Consider the following 26,797-nt stretch of genomic DNA (forward strand, 5'->3'; position numbering starts at 1 on the left):
TGGACGGTGTCTAATTGTAGACTTCTACGTAGATATTTTAAAAACGTCCATTTAAAAATGGTAAAATAATTATTGTCTATATTAACCAATTTTTAGATAGGGAAAACAGTCCTCTATTACCTTTTGTAGTTAATGTATAAATAACATTTATTTTATGGTTTTAAGAGTACATTCCGGAAAGAGATCGTATTCGATTTAAACCTTATTTTCGCATTGTTTACAAATGGCTGAATGGTTACAGTTCGAGTAAAACATGATATACTCAATACTGTAATGATGACATGTGAAAAACTTGATAGAATTGGAGGACATTTAAATGGAGGACAAACTTTGGCCTTTGGCTAAGCACAAAAAAGAAGTTGACGATCGAAAGCAACTGGTAAATAAAATCACCAACCACTCACGCAGTTTTATAGGCCGATCCACAGGCACAGGCACTTGTTTCGTATACGGGGTACCGCCTGTGGACCGATCCCTACTTTTAAAAAGTTATGTCCCTTGGCCGCCATCTTAGGGGATAATCCCATACAATCCACACAGTAGCCTTTGTAGTGTTTGTAACTTCGTCATTTGACTTAAAAAAAATCTCTGCCTTTTGTGTACTGATTGCCCCATGATGGGGCTACCCACACATTGAAAGAAAAAAAAAATAAACACAATTGATTTTTCACAGCACGCCCAAATATTTGGTAGCATAAAGAGGAGAAATGACGTTTCTTTCCCTTTTGACCTTTTGGTTGACCCCGCAAAGGGAAACAACTTTTGCAAAGTGTGGATTGGACTATTGTTAACAACATAATGCACATCTTGTTCATTACTAATTGTATAATTGTTTTGCTATTCATTGGCTTATCTTTTCCTTATTATAGTAACAATCTCATACTTGTCTGTTATGGGCTCTAAATTAGAAATAAAATGTTCTGTTCTGTTCAAACTTCATGCACAGGGACACTCTGTTATCCACTCTGTTCTCTACTTAACAAATGTATTTTTATATGTGAGGTAGAGAACAGAGTGGATAAGATGCCCCAGTTCTTCATGTAATCTGGGCAAACAGTAAATCTAGTCCTCTTGACTGTCCCGGATTTTAGTTTTTTCTAGATTACGTTCTGTATTAAGAGCATGTTACTATATAGAAAATTAAGAAAAGAAATATGAAATAAGAGATTTCTCCAAGGGGGGGGGGTCTTTAAAATAGAATACTGTTAATAAAAAGTATTTTGGATAGATGTATACAAAATGAATATTGTTTATGTACTCATTTGGAAACAGAGACATCCCGATTTTATCACTAGTAACTATGTAGCAAATATATAATCCATGGATAAAAAATATTTCTTTCTAGATTTTTTTTTATCACAGGCATCACTGAAACTCGCTTGCATTTTAATCCCCAAGTAAATATATAATACGGGGTTAAAAACACAGGCGTCTGAAGTATGGATCGTTACCACCTTTTTTTTAATTAAAAAAATATTGTAAGAGCATAAAATTAAAATATCTAAAAAAAAAAATATATACGTATGTCGTTCTATGCAAGCAGATTGTACGTTTTTTTTCACGTTTAGAAAATGGCCATATACGTTATAATCACAGGTACATGTGGACAGGACACTATCACAGTCATCCAGGTAAACAAGACAGATATTCCAGTGAAGGCCTTTCCATTAGGCGCTCAAATTTTGCAGGAGCACAACATAGCCAAATGGCATGACCTTAATTAACTGGAATAGTCCACGACATGTGGCAGATGCTCTCTTTTGTTTGTCGTCTAGCTCCATCTCTACCTGCCAATATCCTGAGCAGAGATCTAGAGTAGAGAATCAGAGCTACCACTCAACTGATCCAGTGACTCGTCTATTCTGGGAAGGGGGTATGCGTCCTTGATTATACAGCTATTTAACTTGTGGTAATCAATACAAAAGCGGAATGTACCTTCCTTCCTTTTGGCTAGCACAATAGGCACTGACCATGGACTGTTTGGTGGGTCGATCACTCCTCTTTCAAGCATATCATTCAGCTGTTGGTCATGCAACCTCCTCCATAAGATGAGCTGGTACTTTCCTTACAAAAGCTGAAGCTGAATCGGTCAGTCAGGAAAACCTATGAGGCTATGACAAACAAGCAAGAGACAAACCATTGCGTTGTTATGAATGTAACAAGGAAGGCTATAGCACGCCGATTGGTTCAAAAGTATTTTCTGCATGACCTTATACAAAAATTACACGAGTGAATCAAAACTTACAAAAAGTGCGGAAAATACACACAGAGTTATTGAAATTTACACAAACTATACAAAAACTACACAATCAACAAAATATTTACACGATATAACAAGAAAATTACACAAACGTAAAAACGAAAACCGCACAAGTGAGAATACAACATCGACATAATATATACGATGCATCCTCGTTGCGCACATTTCATTAATATTCGTTAGAAAACAAGACCAGTGTGGCTTGGATGCTTGAAACGTTATAAAACAAGAGGATGAGTAATGTGTTAACATAATATTAATCTTTTAAAAAAGATTCAGTCTTTCAGAATTACGCTAGACTCTCAAGAATATGCCTAACGTGTTATATGCATGTAAAAATTGACAGGCACACAATATGCATATAAATTAACATCCCCGATTAAAATATAGATAACGTTAAAAGGGGGTGCATATAAACTGTATATGATCAGTTGTGTGTTTAATTGTTAGATTTTTTGTTTCATTCCTCTATATAGCAATATCTTTTGAAATCTCTGTGCAAGGTTTTCAAGCTAAACACAATGAATATTCTATGTGCGTAATAATGATATGCGCAGCTGTATGCGCAGTAAAATTGTTTGTGTAAATATTAGTTTCCTCTGCTCGTGCAATTTTTGATTTTTGTTTGTGCATATTATACACCTAAATCGTGCAAAAAATGTCGGATTCGTGTATTTTTCATTTTGTTTGTGTTAAAATCTTTCAAACTATACTGAAAGGATAAAGAAACGCATATTAAACTTTTGAGTTAAATTAAAACAATTATTTCAAATATGTTTTCCAGCATTGTTATCATACTTTTTAATTCATCTTTAATCAACAAGTTACCAAAATTTTGTGTCATTTTGACTGATAATTCCTGAGATATTGATATCAATATGTCGACACCCCCCAAAAATAAAACTAAAAATTCTCATAATCTCCCTTTCGTATCAGTAACAAACTTGATTTTCCTGTGCATTGAGTTCACCAGAGCATTTATCTTTTTCATAGCATTATTATTCAACCCTTCCGACGGTAGTCTTAATAGCTGAGATTAGCTGTATTATTCCAAAGCCAACAATCCCCCCGCCCAATCGAATCCCAAGAATTTTCGATTTAGGATAGAATGAACAGAACCCAGCAGGTTTGGTACATGTGAATGTTTGTAAAAAAGTCTTGACAAACACTAGCTACATTTTTCCAGTGTAAGCATGCTAAAAAAAATCACGCAAACGACGCGTACGAGCGCGTTTGATAGTAAAATCGACGTAAAGTAGCCAAGCTCGCGGCCCAAATTAGAGCAGAGAGTTTCTGTCAGTTTAGGGTGAAAAAAGATCAGTATGATTGTCTGCTGTATAAATATCTGTTTCAATGATAATGCCTTGACAATAACCGAGGTGGCATGATGAAAAGCCCTATCTTGTTGTGACGTTGTTACGCGCCAACGTCACCGTCATGGTTGGTTGGAAACATTTTAAGTTAACTCTCTGACAACCAGAAAAACTTTTATTTGGTTGAAAAGTTGAAAACAATCTGTACAGCAGCATGTTTTTGCCTTTTTATTCACTTATGCAATATTGAATTCAATTTCTAAACCCACAGTAGCTTCCGTCAGCCATACCACGATTGCAAGAAATTTATACTGACTGCAAATATGCAAAAACGATGTCTAATGCATCGTATGGCACTACAAAATTTTATCACAAAATAATCCTCATCAACATGCACGTGTTTTTGACTTTTTATCATTTCCCCTACGTGACGCCATACATTTCATGGTTGAGTAGTTTTGATTAGCGATTTTAGTGAAAAAGTAGCCAAAATAAACATCTGACCAATTTTCATAATTTTCGGCCACATATTTAAAAAAAAAATTCCCATATTATGTTCTTATGCGTTTCTTTTTCCTTTCAGTATATGTGCAATTTTTATTTTACTCGTGTAATTTTTTCATCTAGCTCGTGTATAAAATCTTGATCGTTGTGCAGAATATACTTTTGAACCAATCGGCGTGCCATAGCCTTCCTTGTTACATTCATAACAATGCAATGGTTTGTCTCTTGCTTGTTTGTCATAGGTTTTCCTGACTGACCGATTCAGCTTCAGCTTTTGTATCTCGTTGGTTAACGTATTTATGTTAGCCTCCATGGACTTCGTCCATGTCTCAAGACTGGTCTGGCTAACCTCTGAAGATGAGTGTTCTGCTGCCGATACTCGTAAACGGCCTTTTGTTTCTAGGTTTCTGCTCTCTGCTCGATTATAAGCTTCGAGTTCAACGGCTAGCCAGATGGCTTCATTCAGGTTTTGAGGACGAGATTGTTTGAGGCGGATTCTCATCTCTGAATCAATAAACGCATCTATGGCCAGAGTTTCTCGCACATTACCAGGTGCTGATGGTTAGGCCAAATTTGTTAGTCATCTAATGGCCTGACCTAACTCTGGTATTGACTAAGCTGCAGATCTGTAGCTCTCTGGTTGAAAAAAATTCGGATTGTCGACTATCCGAATTTTTTTCAACCATGCAGAGAGCTACAGATCTGCAGCTATGACACAGCTAGGTAAAGACCCTTCTTATCTTCTGTCCAGCCCTTTACACCAGCACAAGCCTCAAAATGCGATTTGTAGTCAAGCCAGGAAGTGGTTCCGTCATACATGGTTGGCTTGATTATATGGCCTGTCTTGGTATTATCTGTCCCTATTGATTGCCTCTGTGGTTTTGGCCCCAAGACCATAAACTGAGAATAGACTTAAGTCAAACTTTCAAACCAACTTATGAAATAATTTTGTTAATCAAACAAACTGTTCATTATATGTTTAAATTAAAATGTTATACAACATTGCGAATTTTTAAACAAATGCATTAAATAAAACCCAAGATATTATAAATCTAAATTTTGTCTTAAGTTTGACTTTGTTCCCAGTTTATGGTCTTGGAGCTTGGTGTGTCAAATAGATGGCCCGTCACAATGTCGTCAATCCCAGCACTTGGTTTGTATATAGCTTGCTTTGCTGTTGTTCATTCTAGCATTGCTTTATTATCATTTGTAAAACTAAGGTACGTTTTGATTTGAATGATTAAATAGAAATAATTTAATAAGTATTTTTGTATATTGTATAAAATAGTGATTTATTAGAAGAAAGTTTAAAATATTTTCAAAAAGGCTGGCTGAAAAAATGCGAAGATTTAAATTCTGTGTTGTTTTCAGTTGGAGGGACTGGAGGTTGAAGGGGAATATGAAGAACTGTTATTCAAAAAAGGAGAAAAATTAACCAATTTCAATTCAAGGTTTGTACACGTGTCATCACGGAGTAATGATCAAGAATAGATATCAACGAATTTCTTAGAATAACTTCGTACATGTAATCTGAGATGCTAATGTTAAGTTTATACATATAGTTTTCAATAGTTTTGAATAATGAAGTTAGAGTACCTTAATTTTTTTTATATTAGAGAGGATGATTTGTTGGAGGCAGAAAACAAAGATGGGAAAAAAGGAACTTTTCTTAAAAACTTACGTCGCAAGGTATTAAAGACTTTGGCAGAAATTTCACAGGCTCAAATATTTTGATGAAGGAAAGAAAAAGAGATCCAAGGAACCCACCACTGTTGTTCAAAAGATTTTAAAGGGACATGGGCACAATTTTCAACCGATTTTTTTTAAAACCAGTTTTAATGTTTACAATTTCTATTGAAGGCAATTGTAATGATCAGCAAAAATTTGAACATCACTTATTGATTTACAAAGGAGATATAGAACTTAAAATTCATATTAATTTAAACAAGGCTTGTTTTTTTTTTTGTTGACATATAGAAAGTACAATATTATTCATATTCATTGAACTAAATCGAGGTAAGATATTGAGTCACAAACAAGTCGATGAAGCAAGAATATCAAGAGTTGAAAGTCATAATTTCGTTATCATAAAGGAGGCTTTGATTTAAAATGCATCCCAAATATCTCGGAATGCTTTCTATGAATATGAGTAACCAGAGCCCTTCTGTTCATCATAAGAAAAGATTTGTTCCTACATATATCCCTGTAAAAATCTAGTGCCCCATTCATAGCTTAACGCCATAATTTGATGACACTTTAATTTACACTATCCGGGATGCATGCATATTGATAAGACTAATCATTGCCATGTTGCTTTTCATCACATTTTTGTAAAATCTTCCCCATTATTTTCCTATGTAAGTAAAACTTTGATGTATTATTGTGGTCCCGTCATACTAGTAACGAAATCAACAGAACTTGCTGATCAATATCAAATAGAGTTAAAAGATTATTTTGCTCAGTCTTATACATGTAACACTGAAAAGATTATTTTGCTCAGTCTTATACATGTAACACTGAAAAGATTATTTTGCTCAGTCTTATACATGTAACACTGTCCAAAAAGATTATTTTGCTCAGACATATAACACTGGATAATTAATATGATCGTATTAAACGCTAGAGGCGCGGATCAAGAATTTTTTTCAAAGGGGGAGGGGGTTGAAGAGGGGAAGAATTATTATAACGTACTTTTTACACATGCATGTAGTTAAATAACTCAATGGGATACAGGGTTCAGATCAATCTGGGAAAAAATACTTGCATGAATTACCTAAAAGTTTTTGAAAAAGAAAGGAAAATGAACCCAAAAATCCTGTTTTTTAAAGGGGTGGGGTTTCATTTTATTTTCACAACCAAATTTCTTAATAATTATATTGCAAAATTAGCCTTTCACTGAACATTTACTATAGTAAAAATACAACAAAAAATGAGACTTTCTTCTTTTTCTCTCTTTTTTGGAAATCCAAAGTGGGGGGTTGTAACCCCCGTTACCCCCCCCCCCTCCCCTGGATCTGCCACTGCACTGAAAACAGTTCTAATTTTTTAATACTGATATACTAGTATTTGTATTACGAGTAAATAATACAGGGAATTCATCTGATTTTTTTCATTCCATTATTTCAGATTAGAAAACAAATCAAATACAACACAAAAATGGGCTATTCTAAATTGAAAAATGATGAAGAAAAAGCAAAAGAACAATTTAAAGGGTAAGTACCTTCGGAAAATTAAGTACTTTAATTACTCAATGATTTAAACAAAAGGGGCTGAACGATCCTATTTTATCTTTTTAACGGTGCCACAATAGGGAGTTTTTACATTTAAATATTTAACAAATTCCTTTGAAAATCTTCTCAAGAACCAACGGACAAAAAGGGTTGAAAAAATTAATGTGGAAGCGCTTGACCTTTCTTTTCATAAATAAAAAAATATCTCATTTACTATTTTAATGTAGGGGATATTTTTATTTATGAAAAGAAATGTTAAAAACATCAAGCCCATACTTTTTGTCATTAGAGAAACAGGCGGATTCAATAAAAATGAAAGTCGTAAATTTGTATGATTTGTCTTTCGTTATTTGCAAAATTATTTTGCTAAAATAGATAAGATTTTACCCAATAGTATCACAACGTTGATGCTTGAGTCTGTGTAGTTTTCGGAGATCGGGTCTTTTAATAATCTGTTGGAAAAACCATTGAAACTTATTGTGCTCCGTTATAACATGTTTGTACCCATAAGAAGAAGAGTTTTTTTTTGTAAAAAGAACTTTTACATGAAAGATGTCTCTTGCAGTAGCCTTTAATTAAACATTTTAGATACCGGTATACGAGTATAATCGACGATGCTTTTATCAATTAACAGTGCTTGCTCATTTTACACAGCTGTATTTCCAATTGATCTCGAATTAAAAAATAAACATTATAGAGTGTGACACATCAATTTCAGGTTTGGACATTAACTAATGATAAACATTTATGACAAACAAGCAACTAAACCTTATGATAAACATGATGACTTCAACTTTTCTTTCATCAATTTCCATTAATTATGTAGCATTTTCACTGGCATATAGATTTTATATTTCCAAGTTGATTTGATACCCGAAGAGCATGTTCTACGTACGATCAAACTTTTTTTTTTTAAAACTAGGCAAGTTATTGACAAAAAAGTTAATGAAACAAGAATATCAGGGGTGTCGTTTAGAGGCGTCTTTTTGTGAGTCCTATGGTCTATACAATGCTCCTGTAAGCAATAGCAATATATCTGCAATGACTTGAATGTTGACCAACGTTTTTCTTACATATTGCCAGACCATTTATACACTGAGTTGAAACGGAGCAAACAGCGGGAGTGACTAGTCCATAAAGGATGCTTAGTTCTTTATGGTAGCTGATCTAATCTTTAAAAAATAAAGCAAAATACATGTAAATGCATTATTATTCCTAATTGATTTTTTTATCAAATTCAAGGAATCATGAAGAGTGATAAGTTAATATATAAATTTTAGCACCGTGTATGAAAATATATATCTAAAAGAAGTGGAGGTTGAGCTTGGCTTTTTAATGGTGTTGCAGTAAATCTTGCAGTAAATCTACAATGCAGGCAGCTAAATACAAAGTAGAGGAGGAGGAAGAGAAGAGTGAAGAGGAAGATGATAGTGATGATAATAGTGAAGATGATAGTGAAGATGATAGTGAAGACGAGGAGCAAATAACTCATAAGGTGAGTATTAAACCTTTTTTTTATTTCATGTTTCTGCATGTGGTTTGTTTTTGCAACTATCCTTTATTTTCCATTTTTATGTTTATAAATGCATATCTACGTAAGGCACAGTGTATTTCTAATGATCATCAAAAATTTGAATTTTATTTATCGAAATAAAGGACAGATTTAGAACCCCATACCTTTGTTATGTAAACAAGGTCTGTGCCATGTTTTTGCTTACATTGGTTAAATATGCTAATAGATGTTAAATAGATGCTAAAATCAAAGCAGATTTTCAATTTGAAAATTAGTTAATTCTAATTACGACAAGACATTTTCTAATGATTTGCTTCATCTCGTTTTGTTAAAATATGATAATTTTCTATATGTTAACAAAAAAGGCATGACCCTTGTTTAAAATATGAAGAATTTGAGGTTCGGTTTCTTCTTTGTAAAACAACAAATGATGTTCAAATTTTTGCTGATCATTAGAATTGCCTTAATTAGGAATTTCAAACATTAACATTGGTAATAAAAAATCAGTTGAAACTGTGCTTATGCCCCTTTAGGACAATGCACATATAAAATTACGTTATTAATTCTTACATGCATTATGATTAACAAACGATCACGTTTAGATTATCAAATAAAGCAAAGCCAAACGAAAAATTTTGTCTTCACCTTAAAATTTGCAAATGAATAAATCGACAATAAGAGTAAAAATGAAATTTTTTTAAAAAGTACAATATTATGATCATGTCTAAGAGTGAAAGACAAATAATAAATATTATGTTTTAAATAATTTTAAATTTGTATGCGACCAAAAATATCATTTGGTTAGTTTTTTGTATTTGGAATGACTAAAATTAAAGAAAAAGAAGAAATTTGGTTTCGTAATTTAGAACACTTTTGTTAGAGTGGTCCAAATAAAATTATTAATTCTAAAATATACTTTAACTTTCGAATTTATGAGACTAAAAAATCAAAATGTTTTATATGATTAACTAGAAATGAGATGAAGATGAATTTGAATTACGTGTTTCAGAATGTACAAGTGGAGTGTCTAGATGATTATGAAGGTGAATGCGAGGAGGATTTGTCCTTCAAAAAAGGAGAAATTTTATCTATTATTAATACAAGGTTTGTCTTCATTTGAGGTATTAGGCAAGATATCTATCAGGAAGATTATAGTATCCTCCTTGTGTGTGGATGGATGAGTGACTGCGTGCACATGTTATGGAAATATCCTTAATACTATATATCTAAGGACTGATGTACTCTGCATTGCTTTGTCCTTGTTAAGAATCACATATTAAAGGATTGAGGAGCTATATGAAAACCATCTATCCCTCTGTTTTCAATAATCCAGGTGAAAAAAAGTTTGATAAATTTGCATGATCAGTACGTACTGGTCCCAGCTGACAAAGCAGGTAATAACATTGTCTTTGTTTGTAAGGCTCATTAAATGAATTGTATTTTAGAAGAACTTTAATTCCAATTAATACTCATTGGTCCCTTTCTAAGGAATAAATTCTCCACATGTTAGTTTTGAATATCTTAATATCCCAAAGAACCAAAATGAATTTGAACTATAGTAACCAAATATAAAAGTGAATTTCTTAGTGCTTTCTATATCTATATATATATATATATATATATATATATATATATATATATATATATATATATATATATATATATATTGGATTCCGAAACTTCATAAGAATACCAACAAATAAACATACATTGCGGGTTCCAGTGAATGTGCAACCAGGACTGTTTCTTTACTCCTCATGATTTTGTTAAAACAGATTCTGATTGCACACACAACAAAGTACTCTGAAGTTGACATCAAAGAGATGCTTGAGTTTCTGATAGACACTATCTATGTGGTTTTTGGAGACCAGGTATTCCAACAATCTATTGCAATTCCATTGGGTACAAATTGCGCTCCGTTATTAGCAAGCCTATTTTTACATTCATATGAAGCAGAATTTGTGCAAAATCTTATCCATGAAAAGAAAACACTTGCTGTGGCCTTCAATTCGACATTTAGATATATTGACGACGTATTTTAAATTAGCAATGGTAATTTTCTCCATTTGTTGATGGGATATATCCTGTTGAGCTTGAGATATAAAATACCAGCGAGTCTGATACATGCGTTTTATATTTGGGTATTTTATTTGAAAAGACCTTAATGGTAGTCTAACAACAAGATCTATGATAAATGTGATGACTTTAACTTTTCTAATGTCAAAGTCCCTTACTCATGCAGCAATATACCTTTATCACCTGCATACGGAGTTTATATATCTCGGTTAATTCGATACACAAGAACATGCTCTACGTATGATGAAACAAGAATTTTAACAGTATCATTTTATAAGTTCTATGGTCAATACAATATAACTTGTCAGCAAATACAATTTCAGTCAAATGCTGACTGACGATTTCATACTAATTGTAAGTCAACTGATTTGACGACGGATTTTTCCGTTATTTTCCGATCATTACAAGGAGCGCACTTCGGGTGTGACCGGTCGGCAGGGGATGCTCACTCCATGGCACCTGATCCCACTTCTGATGTTTTGAAGGTCCGTGTTTGCTCTACTCTATATTGTATTGTTTATGGACTTTTTATCTAGGATTCCTTGTGTGAGGATGACAAGTAAATAAAGTCTTCAATATGAAAATGAAGTTAAAATATCTTTAAATTGATTTATTTTTAGAGATGATGGTTGGTGGGAGGCAGAAAATAAAGATGGAAAAAGAGGATTGGTACCTAAAACTTTCCTTAAGGTAACAATGTGGACAAATGTGGACAAATTTCACAGCAAAATTGGTGACCTCGAACTTAGCACAAATAAAAAACGCGTGGAAAAAATACTTCTTAAGTACCTTGTCAATGGCTATCTCACATTTTTCACAAATAGTCTGAACTTGGTATAAAAAGATGCTTTTAAATTTCTTATTTACATAATTTATGAAGTTATTTAATAAAGCCATTCTGTGGCTTTCAATAAATCGATAAATAGGCGATTTTTTTCCACCTAACATTATTCATTTTCATTCCTTCGTTGATTGATTTATCCTTGAAATAAAATGCCACGGAGATTGACACCCTTGTTTCATACTGTTCTAGAGTAATACATTGATGGCAAGAAAGCAACTAAACTGAATGAGAAACATGATGATTATGTCTTCTATATATACTGCCAACATCCCTCATTAATGTGGTAACATACCATAACAAATATCACCTGCAAGCATACGTAGTTAACATTTCCCAATTAATTTGAAACGCAAAAAGCATTATCCACGTACGAAAAATACAATGACATTGTTATACCCGCACTTTCTAAAGAAAGTTCGGGTATATTGTTGTTACTCATGTCCGTCCGTCCGTCCGTCCGTCCGTCCGTCTGTCTGTCACACTTTTCTTCCCTGAACTCCTCCTACATTTTACACAGTAGCTTAATCATCTTTTAAGAGATGGTTGGTGGTGTCATGTAGATGTGCAGTAAGGTTTCGGAATTTTGATTTTGCCCCGGGGGGTCAAATGGGGGTCGAAAAATGACGTTTTTTGTGCAAAAAAGTCCCGTCTTCCCTGAACTCCTTCTACATTTAACTCAGCAGCCAAATCACCTTTTGGGGGATGATTGGTGGTGTCATGTAGATGTGCAGTAAGGTTTCGGAATTTTGATTTTGCCCCGGGGGATCAAATGGGGGTCGAAAAATGACGTTTTTTATGCAAAAAGCCCCATCTTCCCTGAACTTCTCTTACATTTTACTTAGCAGCCTAATCATCTTTTGTGGGATGATTAGTGGTGTCATGTAGATGTGCAGTAAGGTTTCGGAATTTTGATTTTGCCCCGGGGGGTCAAATGGGGGTCGAAAAATGACGTTTTTTGTGCAAAAAGTCCCGTCTTCCCTGAACTCCTTCTACATTTTACTCAGCAGCCTAATCACATTTTGGGGGATGATTGGTGGTGTCATGTTGATGTGCAGTAAGGTTTCAGAATTTTGATTTTTCCCCGGGGGGTCAAATGGGGGTAAAAAAATGACGTTTTTTATGCAAAAAGCCCTATCTTCCCTGAACTCCTCTTACATTTTACTTAGCAGCCTAATCATCTTTTGTTGGATGATTAGTGGTGTCATGTAGATGTGCAGTAAGGTTTCAGAATTTTGATTTTGCCCCGGGGGGTCAAATGGGGGTCGAAAAATGACGTTTTTTGTGCAAAAAGTCCCGTCTTCCCTGAACTCCTTCTACATTTTACTCAGCAGCCAAATCACCTTTTGGGGGATGATTGGTGGTGTCATGTAGATGTGCAGTAAGGTTTCGGAATTTTAATTTTGCCCCGGGGGGTCAAATGGGGGTCGAAAAATGACGTTTTTTATGTAAAAAGCCTCATCTACCCTGAACTCCTCTTACATTTTATTTAGCAGCCTAATCATCTTTTGTGGGATGATTAGTGGTGACATGTAGATGTGCAGTAAAGTTTCTGAATTTTGATTTTGCCCCGGGGGGTCAAATGGGGGTCGAAAAATGACTTTTTTTGTGCAAAAATTCTCGTCTTCCCTGAACTCCTTCTACATTTTACTCAGCAGCCAAATCACCTTTTGGGGGATGGTTGGTGGTGTCATGTAGATGTGCAGTAAGGTTTCGGAATTTTAATTTTGCCCCAGGGGGTCAAATGGGGGTCGAAAAATGACGTTTTTTATGTAAAAAGCCCCATATACCCTGAACTCCTCTTACATTTTACTTAGCAGCCTAATCATCTTTTGTGGGATGATTAGTGGTGACATGTAGATGTGCAGTAAGGTTTCGGAATTTTGATTTTGCCCCGGGGGGTCAAATGGGGGTCGAAAAATGACGTTTTTGTGCAAAAAGTCCCGTCTTCCCTGAACTCCTTCTACATTTTACTCAGCAGCCAAATCACCTTTTGGGGGATGGTTGGTGGTGTCATGTAGATGTGCAGTAAGGTTTCGGAATTAAGATTTTGCCCCAGGGGATCAAATGGGGGTCGAAAAATAACGTTTTTCATACAAAGAGCCCTGTTTTCCCTGAACTCCTCTTACATTTTACTCAGCAGCCTAATCATCTTTTGGGAGATGGTTGGTGGGGTCATGTAGATGTGCAGTAAGGTTTTGGAATTTAGATTTTGCCCCGGGGGGTCAAATGTGGGTTGAAAAATGACGTTTTTTGTGCAAAAAGCCCTGTCTTCCTTGAAGTCTTCCTTAATGTTACTCAGAAGCCTAATCATCTTTTAGGAGAGTTAAATATTTTGAAAATTATGTAAAACATCAACGTCAAGGGGTAACAAGATGTGTTTGTGAAACACTATGCGCCCGGCGTCAACAAAGTTCGAAAAAGCTATTTTTAGCATATAGTTCACAGTCAAGGTCACAAGGTCATTGACCTTGGTGTTATTTGTAAGAACTTAATTAGTGGGGTATGCATACTAAATATGAAGTCCCTATCTCCTATGGTTCAAAAGTTATGGCAAAAAGTAGAAAAAGCTATTTTTAGTATAAAGGTCACAGTTAATTTCACATGGTCATTGACCTTGGTGTTGTTTGAAAGATCTTTATTAGTGGAGTATGCATACTAAATATGAAGTCCTTATCTCTTATGGTTCAAAAGTTATGGCAAAAAGTGGAAAAAGCTATTTTTAGCATATAGGTCACAGTCAAGGTCACAAGGTCATTGACCTTGATGTCATTTGAAGGAACTTAATTAGTGCAGTATGCATACCAAATATGAAGTCCCTATCTTCTATGGTTCAAAGGTTATGGCAAAAAGTGGAAAAAGCTATTTTAAGTATAAAGGTCACAGTCAAGGTCACATGGTCATTGACCTTGGTGTTGTTTGAAAGAACCTTTTTAGTGGAGTATGCATACCAAATATGAAGTCCCTATCTCCTATGGTTCAAAAGTTATAACAAACAGTTGAAAAACCTATTTTTAGCATATAGGTCACAGTCAAGGTTATGAGGTCATTGACCCTGATGTCATTTGAAAGAACTTTATTAGAGGAGTATGCATACTAATTATGAAGTCTCTATTTCTTATGGTTCAAAAGTTATGACAAACAGTTGAAAAACCTATTTTTAGCATATAGGTCACAGTCAACGTCACAAGGTCATTGACCTTGATGTCATTTGAAAGAACTTTATTAGAGGAGTATGCATACCAAATATGAAGTCTCTATCTCTTACGGTTCAAAAGTTTTGGCCAAGGTTAAAGTTGACAACAGACAAACAGACAAACAGATAAACAGACAAACAGACAAACAGACAGGACAAAAACAATATGCGCCCCGAAAAATTTCGGGCGCATAAAAAAACATCGCATGCTGGGAAACACCTTGAATTCTTATGAGTAATTTATGTACATGTCAAATGTGAGAGTCATATCTCATCTCAATCAAAAGTTATAAGCAAATGCAACATTTTTGAAAAGTAGGTTAGGCTTGATCGCTTCAAGGTCAAGGTCACAGTGTAAAAGTCATGATTTATTTGGAAAGGTCTTATCACAGGTAATAATATACATGCATTATGATATGAATGCCCTAACTTTTCTCTTTCAAAATGATGAATTTATAACAATTTAATATTTTTGCAAGTTGGTCAAACTTCTAGGTCACATGTAAAAAAAAAAACCATGCCATTCTCACAGGTAAATATATATACTAATACATAAGTTTAATATGAATGTCTCTTCTCATTCAGTAGATATAACCGTGATAACCAAGGTTAAATTTATTGAGACACATGGACTGAGTCTGACATACAAATGTACATATTTCTATATGAATTGGGTAAAATTGGCCCAGTGGTTCTAGAGAAGTTAAAAATGTAAAAAGTTTTCAGACAAACAGATGGACAACACGTTACGACAGACATTATATGCTAAGGAAACCAAAAAAGCTCAAATGTCACAAGGAATGCACATGTGAAATAAAGAAATCCCTAGTAATTCCTGTTCAAAAGTTAATTGCCAAGGTTAATTTTTTTGTTTAAGTGGTTCAAACTCTAGGGTCAAGTTCAAACATATTTATACCTGTTGACAGTTCACAATGAATACAATATGTCATGATAAGTATGAAAGCCCTAGCACCTACTGATCAAAATTTAGGCAGAGTTTAAAGTTTGGTATTTTTCTGGTAAAATGTGTATCCCATGTCAAGCGATCAGAGGTAAAAATTAATGGTACCCAAATAAAAGGTCTTATTAAATTGTCACAAGAAATAAACCTATAAAATGTGGAAGCTATTTGTATAGCCCATCCCACTTAAAACTTATGGGCAAGCTAACTAGGATTTAATTTCTGCAGACTTATAGACAGACATACTAAACACAAGAAACAAAATATGTATAATAATTAATCAAATGGAAAAAAATATACTATTTAACTGGAATAACAAAATACATTGTTATTTCAGGGACAGGAAGTGGGTAGGAAGATTGGAATCCCCCCATCCCCCCCCCCATCGGGCATTTGCTTTGTTATTTAAACAAGACTATATACTGTAGCAAGTAAAAAATGACTCTTGACATCCTCTCCCTATAAACTTAGAAAACATTGACCTCACTATCATTGTTTTTTTATTTGTTTATTTGTTTTCATTTTTTTCTCCTGCTTGTCACGAAATTCTGGGCTGGAATTTTTTGACTGAGATGTGAACCCCCCTCCCTACTCCCGAAAAAAATTCTGGATCCGCACCAGTATTGGCAGTAACTGAATGTCACATCGACAACGGGAGATAACTTCACAATATGAAATTCGTCTAGTGTGGCATGCGATGATCTTTCACCCTTTTTAAACTTTAACCTAATAGTTTGGGTGTATTTTACCCCCCACTATACTAAAACTTCTACTTACCGACTCCCTGTGTCTCAACTTCATGAAATATAAATCCAATTATAACTCAAAATGAATAAATCCAATGCACACCAGACTGCAGCCATGTGCCATTTTGGCGAACCTTCGTCGATTCCATCACCTTATCAGATGAAGTGGGAATCGGCCGAGGTGTGCCAAATGGTGTTTAATCTATAAATATGATAATGGGTGACGCAACGTGATGTGATGTATAAATTTACATGTTCACATGTATAGTACAAGAACAAATTTTAAATTAATTCATAACAAACGATATTAAATTTTAACAAACCTTTTCCATCTAGCCTATTCCAAAAAGTATGTGCTGTGTGATTGTGGTGTCGAGGGGGGGGGGGGGGTTAGTAAATTTAAAAAGGTCCTATTATGAGCAAAACATATATCAAAATCTAATTTCAGACGCGGAACCAGAAATTTTTTCCGGGGGGGGGGGGGGTCCACCGCAGTCAAAAAAAAATCCTAACCCAGAAATTGACAATCAAAAAAAAAAACCTAAAGTAAATCTTACCCAAACGTCAAAAACCTCAAAAACCTATATCGTGGGGGGGGGGGGGGGGGGGGGGGGGGGGGGGGGGGGGGTAGTGGTGACTTCTATTGCCGCAAATTAAATGTTTAACTTTTCGTGTTTACCAGGGGGGGGGGATCTGCATTTTCCAAGGGGGTCCATTGTAACTTTTTCCTTGTTTTAGTATATACATTTTTTAACCTTGTAAATTCCAGGGGGGGGGGGTCCTGACCCCCCCCCCCCCCCCCCCCCCCCCCGACAGATCCGTGCATGAATTTACATCATTAATAAAATTCAGACTGGTATATAATGAATTAAACATGTATAAAATAAATATAAGAGGTTCTGAGTTATTGGTCACAGGGTCTGAGAATTTCATACTCAATTTGATGAATACATGTAAATTATAGAATTATTTTGACTATTTCTTTGGAAAGCCGCCCAATATGTAGGAGCGTGTATTTAGAGGCAAACACCTTAGTGCGGGTATTACTGTCTCATGACAGCATCTAGTTTACAAATGCATTCTATGGTTAAGTCAAATGGTGACTGATCGTAGTGTTTTCGTCTAAATTGCTAAGCCATCATTCTCACACTGGATCATATGTAGTACACTATGATTGTGACTGGTTGACGGGGGTGCTTATTCCTCCTTTTTATAATTAGAGGTTCAGGTTTGGCTCATTTGTACATTTGAGCTTGAATTCTGTTCGTTATATTCATATTTTATTATAATAATAACTTGAACCATTTTTTCTTCCTTTTTTCCAGGTTAAAAAAGAAATAAAGAATAGCCTTTCATTTTGGGGGGATAGAAAATCAAAAAATAATGAAGAAAAACATGAAAAAGTCAAAGAAGAACTTGAAAGGTACAGTCCCACCGTAGATAGTAAAACGATATTTATGAGCTAAAGTCACTGTACATATATTCACAAAAATATATTTCTCGTATATTATAATAGTATTCCTTGGCATAATATAGAGCAATAACCACAATTCGTGAAAATTTTGTCTCGTTTATCAAGAAACTATGACTTATGATCTGGAGAAAATTAGGTGTTGCAAAAATGAAGTGAATTACAGTAGTTTATGTAGGAAGAAGCATATTTGTGCCGTGTGTCCTTGTCATGATCGGGAAATAATGTCAAAATTTCACTGTGTGACGCATCTAGTTAAAGAGCATTGTTTTGTGAAATCTGAGACATTGACTTGTAGTATACTTTTACTTTAATTGTTTGAAAAGAATACGAACATCAATTTCTAAAATATATTTTCAAAATGATGTTTAACATTTTTTGTTGTTCGAAATTCACCCCTTTTATTGTATGTAGTTCATTTATATACTGAAAGGAAAAAGAAACGTATGATAGCATAATAACGAAAAATATTTAACTATGTGGCCGAAAATTATGAAAATTGGTCAGATGTGTATTTTGGTTACTGTGCACTACAATTGCTGGTCAAAATTAATCAACCATGAAATGTAAGGCGTCACGTAGGGGATGTGATAAAAAGCCAAATACACGTGCATGTTGATGATGACAATTTCCTGATCACATTTTGTAGTGCCAAGAGATGCATTAGAGTTATAGACATCGTTTTCCGGAATTTGCAGTCCTTGTGTGAGGATAACAAGTAAATAAAGTCTTTAAATATGAAAATGAAGTTAAAATATCTTAAAATTGATTTATTTTTAGAGATGATGGTTGGTGGGAGGCAGAAAATAAAGATGGAAAAAGAGGATTGGTACCTAAAACTTTCCTTAAGGTAACAATGTGGACAAATTTCACAGCAAAATTGGTGACCTCGAACATAGCACAAATAAAAAACGCGTGGAAAAAATACTTAAGTACCTTGTCAATGGCTATCTCACATTTTGTCTTAAATAGTCTGAACTTGATAAAAAAAAGATACTTTTAAATTTCTTATTTACATTATTTATGAAGTTTTTTTTTTAATGAAGCCGTTCTGTGGCTTTCATTAAATCGATAAATTGGCGATTTTTTTCCACGTAACATTATTCATTTTCATTCATTCTTTGATTGATTTATCCTTGAAATAAAATGCCACGGAGATTGACAATCTTGTTTCATACTGTTCTAGAGTCAATACTGTATACAGGGTTATTTTTGCCCCGTGTTATTTTCGCTCTTTTGCACTTGCGAGCAATTTTGACCCGTTTTAAATTCGCCCATTAAAAGATCTGTCTAAGAAATTATGCTGTGTAATTTGAATTCGCCCCGTTTTAAATTCGCACAATTAAGAAGAGGGCGAAAGGGGCGAAAATATATACCCGGTATAAAACGGGGGCGAAAATTTTCCTTATACATGCAGTACATTGATGGCAAAAAAGCAACTAAACTGAATGAGAAACATGATGATTATGTCTTCTATATATACTGCCCACATCCCTCATTAATGTGGTAACATACCATAACAAATATCACCTGCAAGCATATGGAGTTAACATTTCCCAATTAATTTGAAACGCAAAAAGCATTATCCACGAACGAAAACTCTTTGGTCAATAAAATGACATTGTTTGCAAATGCATTCTATGGTTAAGTCAAATGGTGACTGATCGTAGTGTTTTCGTCTAAATTGCTAAGCCATCATTCTCACACTGGATCATATGTAGTACACTATGATTGTGACTGGTTGACGGGGGTGCTTACTCCTCCTTTTCATAATTAGAGGTTCAGATTGGCTCATTTGTACATTTGAGCTTGAATTCTGTTCGTTATATTCATATTTTATCATAGTAATAACTTGAACCATTTTTCCTTCCTTTTTTCCAGGTTAAAAAAGAAATAAAGAATAGCCTTTCATTTTTGGGGGATAGAAAATCAAAAAATAATGAAGAAAAACATGAAAAAGTAAAAGAAGAACTTGAAAGGTACAGTCCCACCATAGATAGTAAAACGATATTTATGAGCTAAAGTCACTGTACATGTATACAATGTATACTGTAAAATCACTTTTTATTCACAAAAATATATTTCTCGTATATTATAATAGTATTCCTTGGAATAATATAGAGCAATAACCACAATTCGTGAAAATTTTGTCTCGTTTATCAAGAAACTATGACTTATGATCTGGAGAAAATTAGGTGTTGCAAAAATGAAGTGAATTACAGTAGTTTATGTAGGAAGAAGCATATTTGTGCCGTGTGTCCTTGTCATGATCGGGAAATAATGTCAAAATTTCACTGTGTGACGCATCTAGTTAAAGAGCATTGTTTTGTGAAATCTGAGACATTGACTTGTAGTATACTTTTACTTTAATTGTTTGAAAAGAATACGAACATCAATTTCTAAAATATATTTTCAAAATGATGTTTAACATTTTTTGTTGTTCGAAATTCACCCCTTTTATTGTATGTAGTTCATTTATATACTGAAAGGAAAAAGAAACGTATGATAGCATAATAACGAAAAATATTTAACTATGTGGCCGAAAATTATGAAAATTGGTCAGATGTGTATTTTGGTTACTGTGCACTACAATTGCTGGTCAAAATTAATCAACCATGGAATGTAAGGCGTCACGTAGGGGATGTGATAAAAAGCCAAATACACGTGCATGTTGATGATGACAATTTCCTGATCACATTTTGTAGTGCCAAGAGATGCATTAGAGTTATAGACATCGTTTTCCGGAATTTGCAGTCAGTACAAATTTCTTACAATCGTGGTATAGCTGACGGAAGTTACATTGGGTCTAGTAATTGAGTTGCATAAGTGAATATAAGGGCAACAACATGTTGCTGTGCAGTTTTGTTTTTAAGTTTTTAACCAAAAAAGTTTTTTTTCGGTTGTCAGAGAGTAACTTAAAAGGTTTCCAACCAACCATGACGGTGACGTTGGCGCGTAACAACGTCACATCAGGAAAGGGCTTTTTATCATGCCACCTCGGTTATTGTTAGTCATTATCACTGAAACCGATATTTTTACAGCAGACAATCATACTCATATTTTCATCCTAATACCGTCAGAAACTCTCTGCTCTAATTTGGCACGCAAGCTTGGCAACTTTACGTCGAGTTTACTCTCTCACGCGCACGTACGCGCCATATGCGTAATGTTTTTAGCATATTCATGCTGAGAAAATGTAGCCAGTGTTTGTCGAGATTTCCTTACAAACATTCACGTGTACCAAATCAGCTAGATTCTGTAAATTCTATCCTAAATTGATAATTCATGGGATTCATTGGGCGGGGGATTTGTTGGCTTTGGAATAATACAGCTACTCTCAACCATTAAGACTACTTTCGGAAGGCTTGAATGATAATCCTTGAGTCAGATAAATGCTCCGGTGAACTCAATGCACAGGAAAATCAAGGCTCTTACTGATATGCAAGTGAGATGATGAGAATTTTTATTTTAATTTTTGGGGGTATCGACATATCAATTTCAATAACTCAGGAATTATCAGTCAAAGTCTCACAAGATTTCGGTTACTTGTTTAAAGTTGAATTAAAATGTTTGATAACAATACTGGAAAACATATTGGAAATAAAAGTTTTAATATTAGTCAAAAGTTTATTATGCGTTTCTTTTTCCTTTCAGTATAAAACTAATAAAATCTATTTCACGGACATGACGTTATTGAAAAATCTTGAAAAAAAAATAAATTCATGTGATAAAAAATCATTTTTAAAGTCAATTTGATATTTAGAGCCTAACCATACTCATTAGAAAACTAACAACAAAACATAACCATAAGATTCATTTAACACATAAATCCATAGCTTTAATGTTTATGTCAATTATTTAGTGGGAAATATTTGTAACAAATGATATTAAATAGAACTCAGCTGTGTAAATACCAGTACATGGACTAGCAATTTGTATCAATGAGGTATCATATGATAATGTTGAAATCAGCCATTTCGAATTGTATTGCAGTAAACTAAAGGCAGATATAGAAGATCAGAAGAAAAATGAAGAAAGTGAAGATGAAAATGAAAGTGGAGAGGAAAGTGAAGATGAAAATGAAAGTGGAGAAGAAGAGGAAATAGAAGAGGAAGAGGAAAGTGGAGAGGAGGAGGAAAAAACATCAACTGAGGTAAGTATTAAAGAGATTGCCAAGTTCCTTGTTTTTGTAGGTTTCTTATCTTTCTATTTTACAAATCGATGATTAATTTAACGAAAATTAAGATTTAAAAATGGAAATTCTGTGCTTCAGGGCTCTTATATGGAGGGACTTGTTGATTTTAAAGGTGAACAGGAGGGGGATCTGTCGTTTAAACAAGGAGAAAATTTAACCATCATTAGCAGAAGGTGTGTGATATCACTGGAGGTGTTGAACAAGATTTATTTACCATTTAAGGTCATTGGCAACGCAAGGTTTCCGGAGAAAAAAGGTTTATACATAGGTTTTCTCATTTATGAAAAAAAGTAATTGAGAGTGATCTCCCGTATGGAATTCTCAAGGCGCTGAAAACAAATAAAGCATATGTTACAGACTGAGAGGTAAACAAAAGCACGTGTGTTTTTTTATAGGATATATTCAACTCTACAGTAAATGAGTAATAAAAGAAAAGCAGCGATGGGTTTGTTTATATTGTGCTGAGGGGACAGACAGTCAACATGTTGTCATTCGGAATAGGCAAATGGCTGCTGGGAAGTGCAAAGATGTGAAATTATAATGCTGAAATTGGTGATATATAGCTAGGTAGACCAGATGAGAATGATTCTATAGGATATGTGAATGAGGAACCATTAAAAGTTACTATTAATCCTTGCAAAAATGTTTTATGACAGTTCGCTTCCAATAAAGTAAGTTGTAGAATAGAAACAAACAACCAGTCTCTTGATCATTATGAATATTGATTAGATGTTAAGGGAAGTAATTCAAATTTAAAGAACAGTGCTGGTATTTCTGTGTTTTGTTTCAATATTTGCATTTTCAGCCAAAGTATATGCATGTCATCGGAAATAAGGTTTCAACAATGTACATGTATATTATGTATAAACCTTATGAAATAAATGGGTTTTGGAGAAAACGTATGGTTAAAAATAATATAGGCCCATTTTATCAACATTTTACATAGGAAATGCATTGAAAATTGTAAAAACATTGATTTGACAAAATTTATAAAGGAAGACTGGCTTGATGGGTAAAAAGGACCTGAATTGAACCTGTTTGGTACGATTAAACCTGTTCAAAAGATCTTGAAAAATTCTATACGAAAGCCAGAAACATTGCCAATGTCCTTAAGAGATATCTTTATGACTTGATCAGTCGATCCGAGATATGAGATACGATTATATAGGGTTAATATATAAAGTCTAAACAATGATGTTAAGGTCTACCTTGATTTTTACAGAGTGGATGGTTGGTGGGAGGCAGAAAATAAAGATGGAAAAAGAGGACTTGTACCCATGACCTTCCTTAAAGTATCAAAGAATGAACTGCGAATAAGGCATGCCCAAAATCTTTTTTATAATAGAAATGAATAAATCTTAACATTAGCAGAGCAAAATTCGTTATACACCCTGCTTGAACAGTTGGAGGGTAAATATTAATCTGGATGTCCGTCTGCTACACTTTGGGGAACCCATCTCTTATCTGCAACTTCTCTTATACCACCAAATAAAATTTGATGAGACTTTCAGAGAATCTTTAATACATAATGCCATTGTGCACCTCGTAATTTACCTTTTTTATCCGTCACATATTTTGGTTTCCCATAGCAAAACATGGATACTGCCATAATATTCATATGGGAGGCGGGGAGTATCATTTAGTGAGCTCATTGCTCACAGCTAGTTTTTACAAGGTACCATTTCCAAATAATCTGTAAGCCATTTTTTCTTCTTCTTTTGCTGTGAAAATGTTCGTAACAAGTACGTAATCTTCAAAAGAATTCACTCCTTGTGTAAATACATGTACATGGACTAGCAATTTGTATCAAAATTCAGATACTAAGTATTTTTTTTGTATGTCAGAGGTTTAAATTGAAATCAGCTATTTCAAATGGTATTGCAGTAAACTAAAGGTAGCTAGAGAAAAAAGTGAGGAGAAGAAAAATGAGGAAAGTGAAGAGGAAAGTGAAAGTGTAGAGGAAGAGGAAATAGAAGAGGAAGAGGAAAGTGAAGAGGAAAATGAAAGTAAAGAGGAAAATGAAAGTAAAGAGGAAAATGAAAGTGAAGAGGAAGAGGAAATAGAAGAGGAAGAGGAAATAGAAGAGGAAGAGGAAAGTGGAGAGGAGGAGGAAAGTGAGGATGAGGAGAAAACATCTACTGAGGTTAGTACTAATGAGTTTGACACGTTCTTGTCTTTGTATTTTCCTTTATCTTTGTATTTTACAAATTGATGATTAATTTATCGAAAATTAAGATTTAAAAATGGAAATTCTGTGCTTCAGGGCTCTTATATGGAGGGACTTGTTGATTTTAAAGGTGAACAGGAGGGGGATCTGTCATTTAAACAAGGAGAAATTTTAACCATCATTAGCAGAAGGTGTGTGATATATTTGCAGACACGTAGCATCGTTTTTGAAAGTGGGGGGGGGGGGCAACCTGAGAAATTTTTTTTTTACTTACCTAAAAAAAAGTTGACAAGCAAAAAGAAAAAAAATGTACTAACACGAAAATCCTATTTCGTAGAGGGAGGGGGGGGGGGGGGGTGTAGTGGCCAACTTTTTTCCAAGACCAACTTCCTTTCACTTCCAATTTTTTCCTATATTTCCTTGCTATGAATATACTGTGGTAGAAAAGTGGGAGGGGGGCAACCATCTTTTCAATGGACATTTTCTATAGTAAAGGTAATGTTGGGGAAAAAAGGGGGGGGGGGCAGGCCCCCCGGGCCCCCCTGTTGCTACGTGCCTGCACTGGAAGTGTTGAGCACGATTTACACAGGGTTAATATAGATATTAAGTCTGAACAATGATGTTTAGGTATACCTTAATTTTTACAGAGTAGATGGTTGGTGGGAGGCTGAAAATAAAGAAGGAAAAAGAGGAACTGTACCCAAGACCTTCCTTAAAGTATCAAAGAGTGAACCGTGAATAAGGCATGTCCATTTTTTTTTAGTAAGAGTAAAAGAAATGAATAAATTTTAACATTGGCAGAACAAAATGTACATACTGTCTAATCCATTTAACAAGTTTGTAAATGCATTTTTTTAAAGGTACCAGATCCAAATGATCTGTCTCAGACTTGTAGAGTTGATTTTGTATTGGAAACCCTTGACTAGTGAAGATGATAAAAACTGTGTAACAAATGCAAATACTTGAAGCCATATAAAATGTATATAGTAATGGCTATAAAATGCATATCTTTAAGAAATTAGAGTAATGGTTATTGTAATTCAAGACACAAATTCTTGATGTAAAAGTTATGTAATGCATTACTTTACGATGTAATTTGCCCCAAGTCATATATGTATATATTTTTCTCAGTTGCACACCCGTGCAAAAATGTATATAATTATGCAAAAATCAATAATAAAAAAAAAGAAACATGAATATTTGTTCCCTTAAAAAATATTTTCTTAATACTTAGTAGTTAAGAAAAAAAATTGTTTTCCTGTATCTGCAAAATTCAAAAAAAAAATGAAGAAGGTGTCTTTAAATAGCCAATGTTTGAATTTGTAGTTACTTGTGAATAAGAAGGTGAAACGTTGGTATTTTCTGATAAGCTTGCTTTACAATGTAAAGTGAGAAAAGTACCAGCAAAACCTCGAATAAATTCTGATACCTTAAATCGTTGGCTTAGAGGAGCTATTATAAAATACCAGCTATAAATTTAAACCATTAAAGATGTTTCCGTGTGATATCAAAATATTCACTGAAAATCATATCGGTAAGGATCCTGTACACAGCCACGCCAGAAAAGAAGATCTGCCATTTTGTCTCTGTCACTTGCAATTAACATGTCAAACGGTTCACGGTAAGAAACCTTAATTGCCTTCGACGATAGGTACATAAATATATTGTATATACATGACATACAAAATAAAACAGCTAGCCATTGGATAATAAAAGAATATCTCCTATACAAATAATGCAGATTGTTCAAAAAATAACCTTCTTCTTCTTAAACTGTAAGCTGAGGGGGGATGTAAAAAGTAAGCGAATGCAGAAAGGGATTGATTGCATATTGTTTAACGTCCCTCTCGAGAATTTTTCACTCATATGGAGACGTCACCGTACGCCGGTGACACGGGGCCTCGGTTTTTAATGTCTCATCCGAAGGACCCACAACTTTCACTTCAAAGTGCCGAGCGCATGGCGATGGAACAGTTGCTACCTATTTTAACGACTAGGTCAGTCGAGGCCGAGATACGAACTCACGACCTCCCGATCACGGAGCGAGCGCTATACCGACTGAGCTACCGTGAAGGGTGCAGAAAGGGAAGAGCGTTCAAATATGAACACAATGTAAATGGTGAACACTTGATGAATTCAAGATGAACAGCTACGTAGGTATTTGACCTACCAAAAGTAGCTATTTTTAACTACTTTTTGCTTTATTTACATTTTGTGACCTTGTGCAGGGGGCAGTGTCTCACGACCTGCAATGGCCTGACGCCCCTTTTCTCCACTTGTCCGGGTAGAGACATCGTATCAAACCACGGTCCGGAGTCCGCATA

The 26,797-nt window shown here is 34.5% G+C and overlaps 1 protein-coding gene across 1 annotated transcript; it reads left to right on the forward strand.

Annotated features, from left to right (window-relative positions):
• Positions 1-7,207: 7,207 nt before the first annotated feature.
• LOC134246778 (glutamic acid-rich protein-like) lies at positions 7,208-25,438 on the forward strand. Its single transcript, XM_062729137.1, has 11 exons — positions 7,208-7,289; positions 8,667-8,802; positions 9,830-9,924; positions 11,517-11,586; positions 17,966-18,063; positions 18,892-18,961; positions 19,993-20,090; positions 24,191-24,449; positions 24,570-24,664; positions 25,121-25,216; positions 25,363-25,438. The coding sequence occupies exons 1-10, from the start codon at positions 7,234-7,236 to the stop codon at positions 25,209-25,211; spliced, it is 1,068 nt and encodes a 355-aa protein (XP_062585121.1). The 5' UTR covers positions 7,208-7,233; the 3' UTR covers positions 25,212-25,216; positions 25,363-25,438.
• Positions 25,439-26,797: the final 1,359 nt, after the last annotated feature.

This window comes from Saccostrea cucullata, unplaced genomic scaffold (assembly GCF_032062105.1).
Source record: "Saccostrea cucullata isolate Sc308-1 unplaced genomic scaffold, CSIRO_AGI_Scuc_v1 ctg2121, whole genome shotgun sequence".
NCBI lineage: Eukaryota > Metazoa > Mollusca > Bivalvia > Ostreida > Ostreidae > Saccostrea > Saccostrea cuccullata.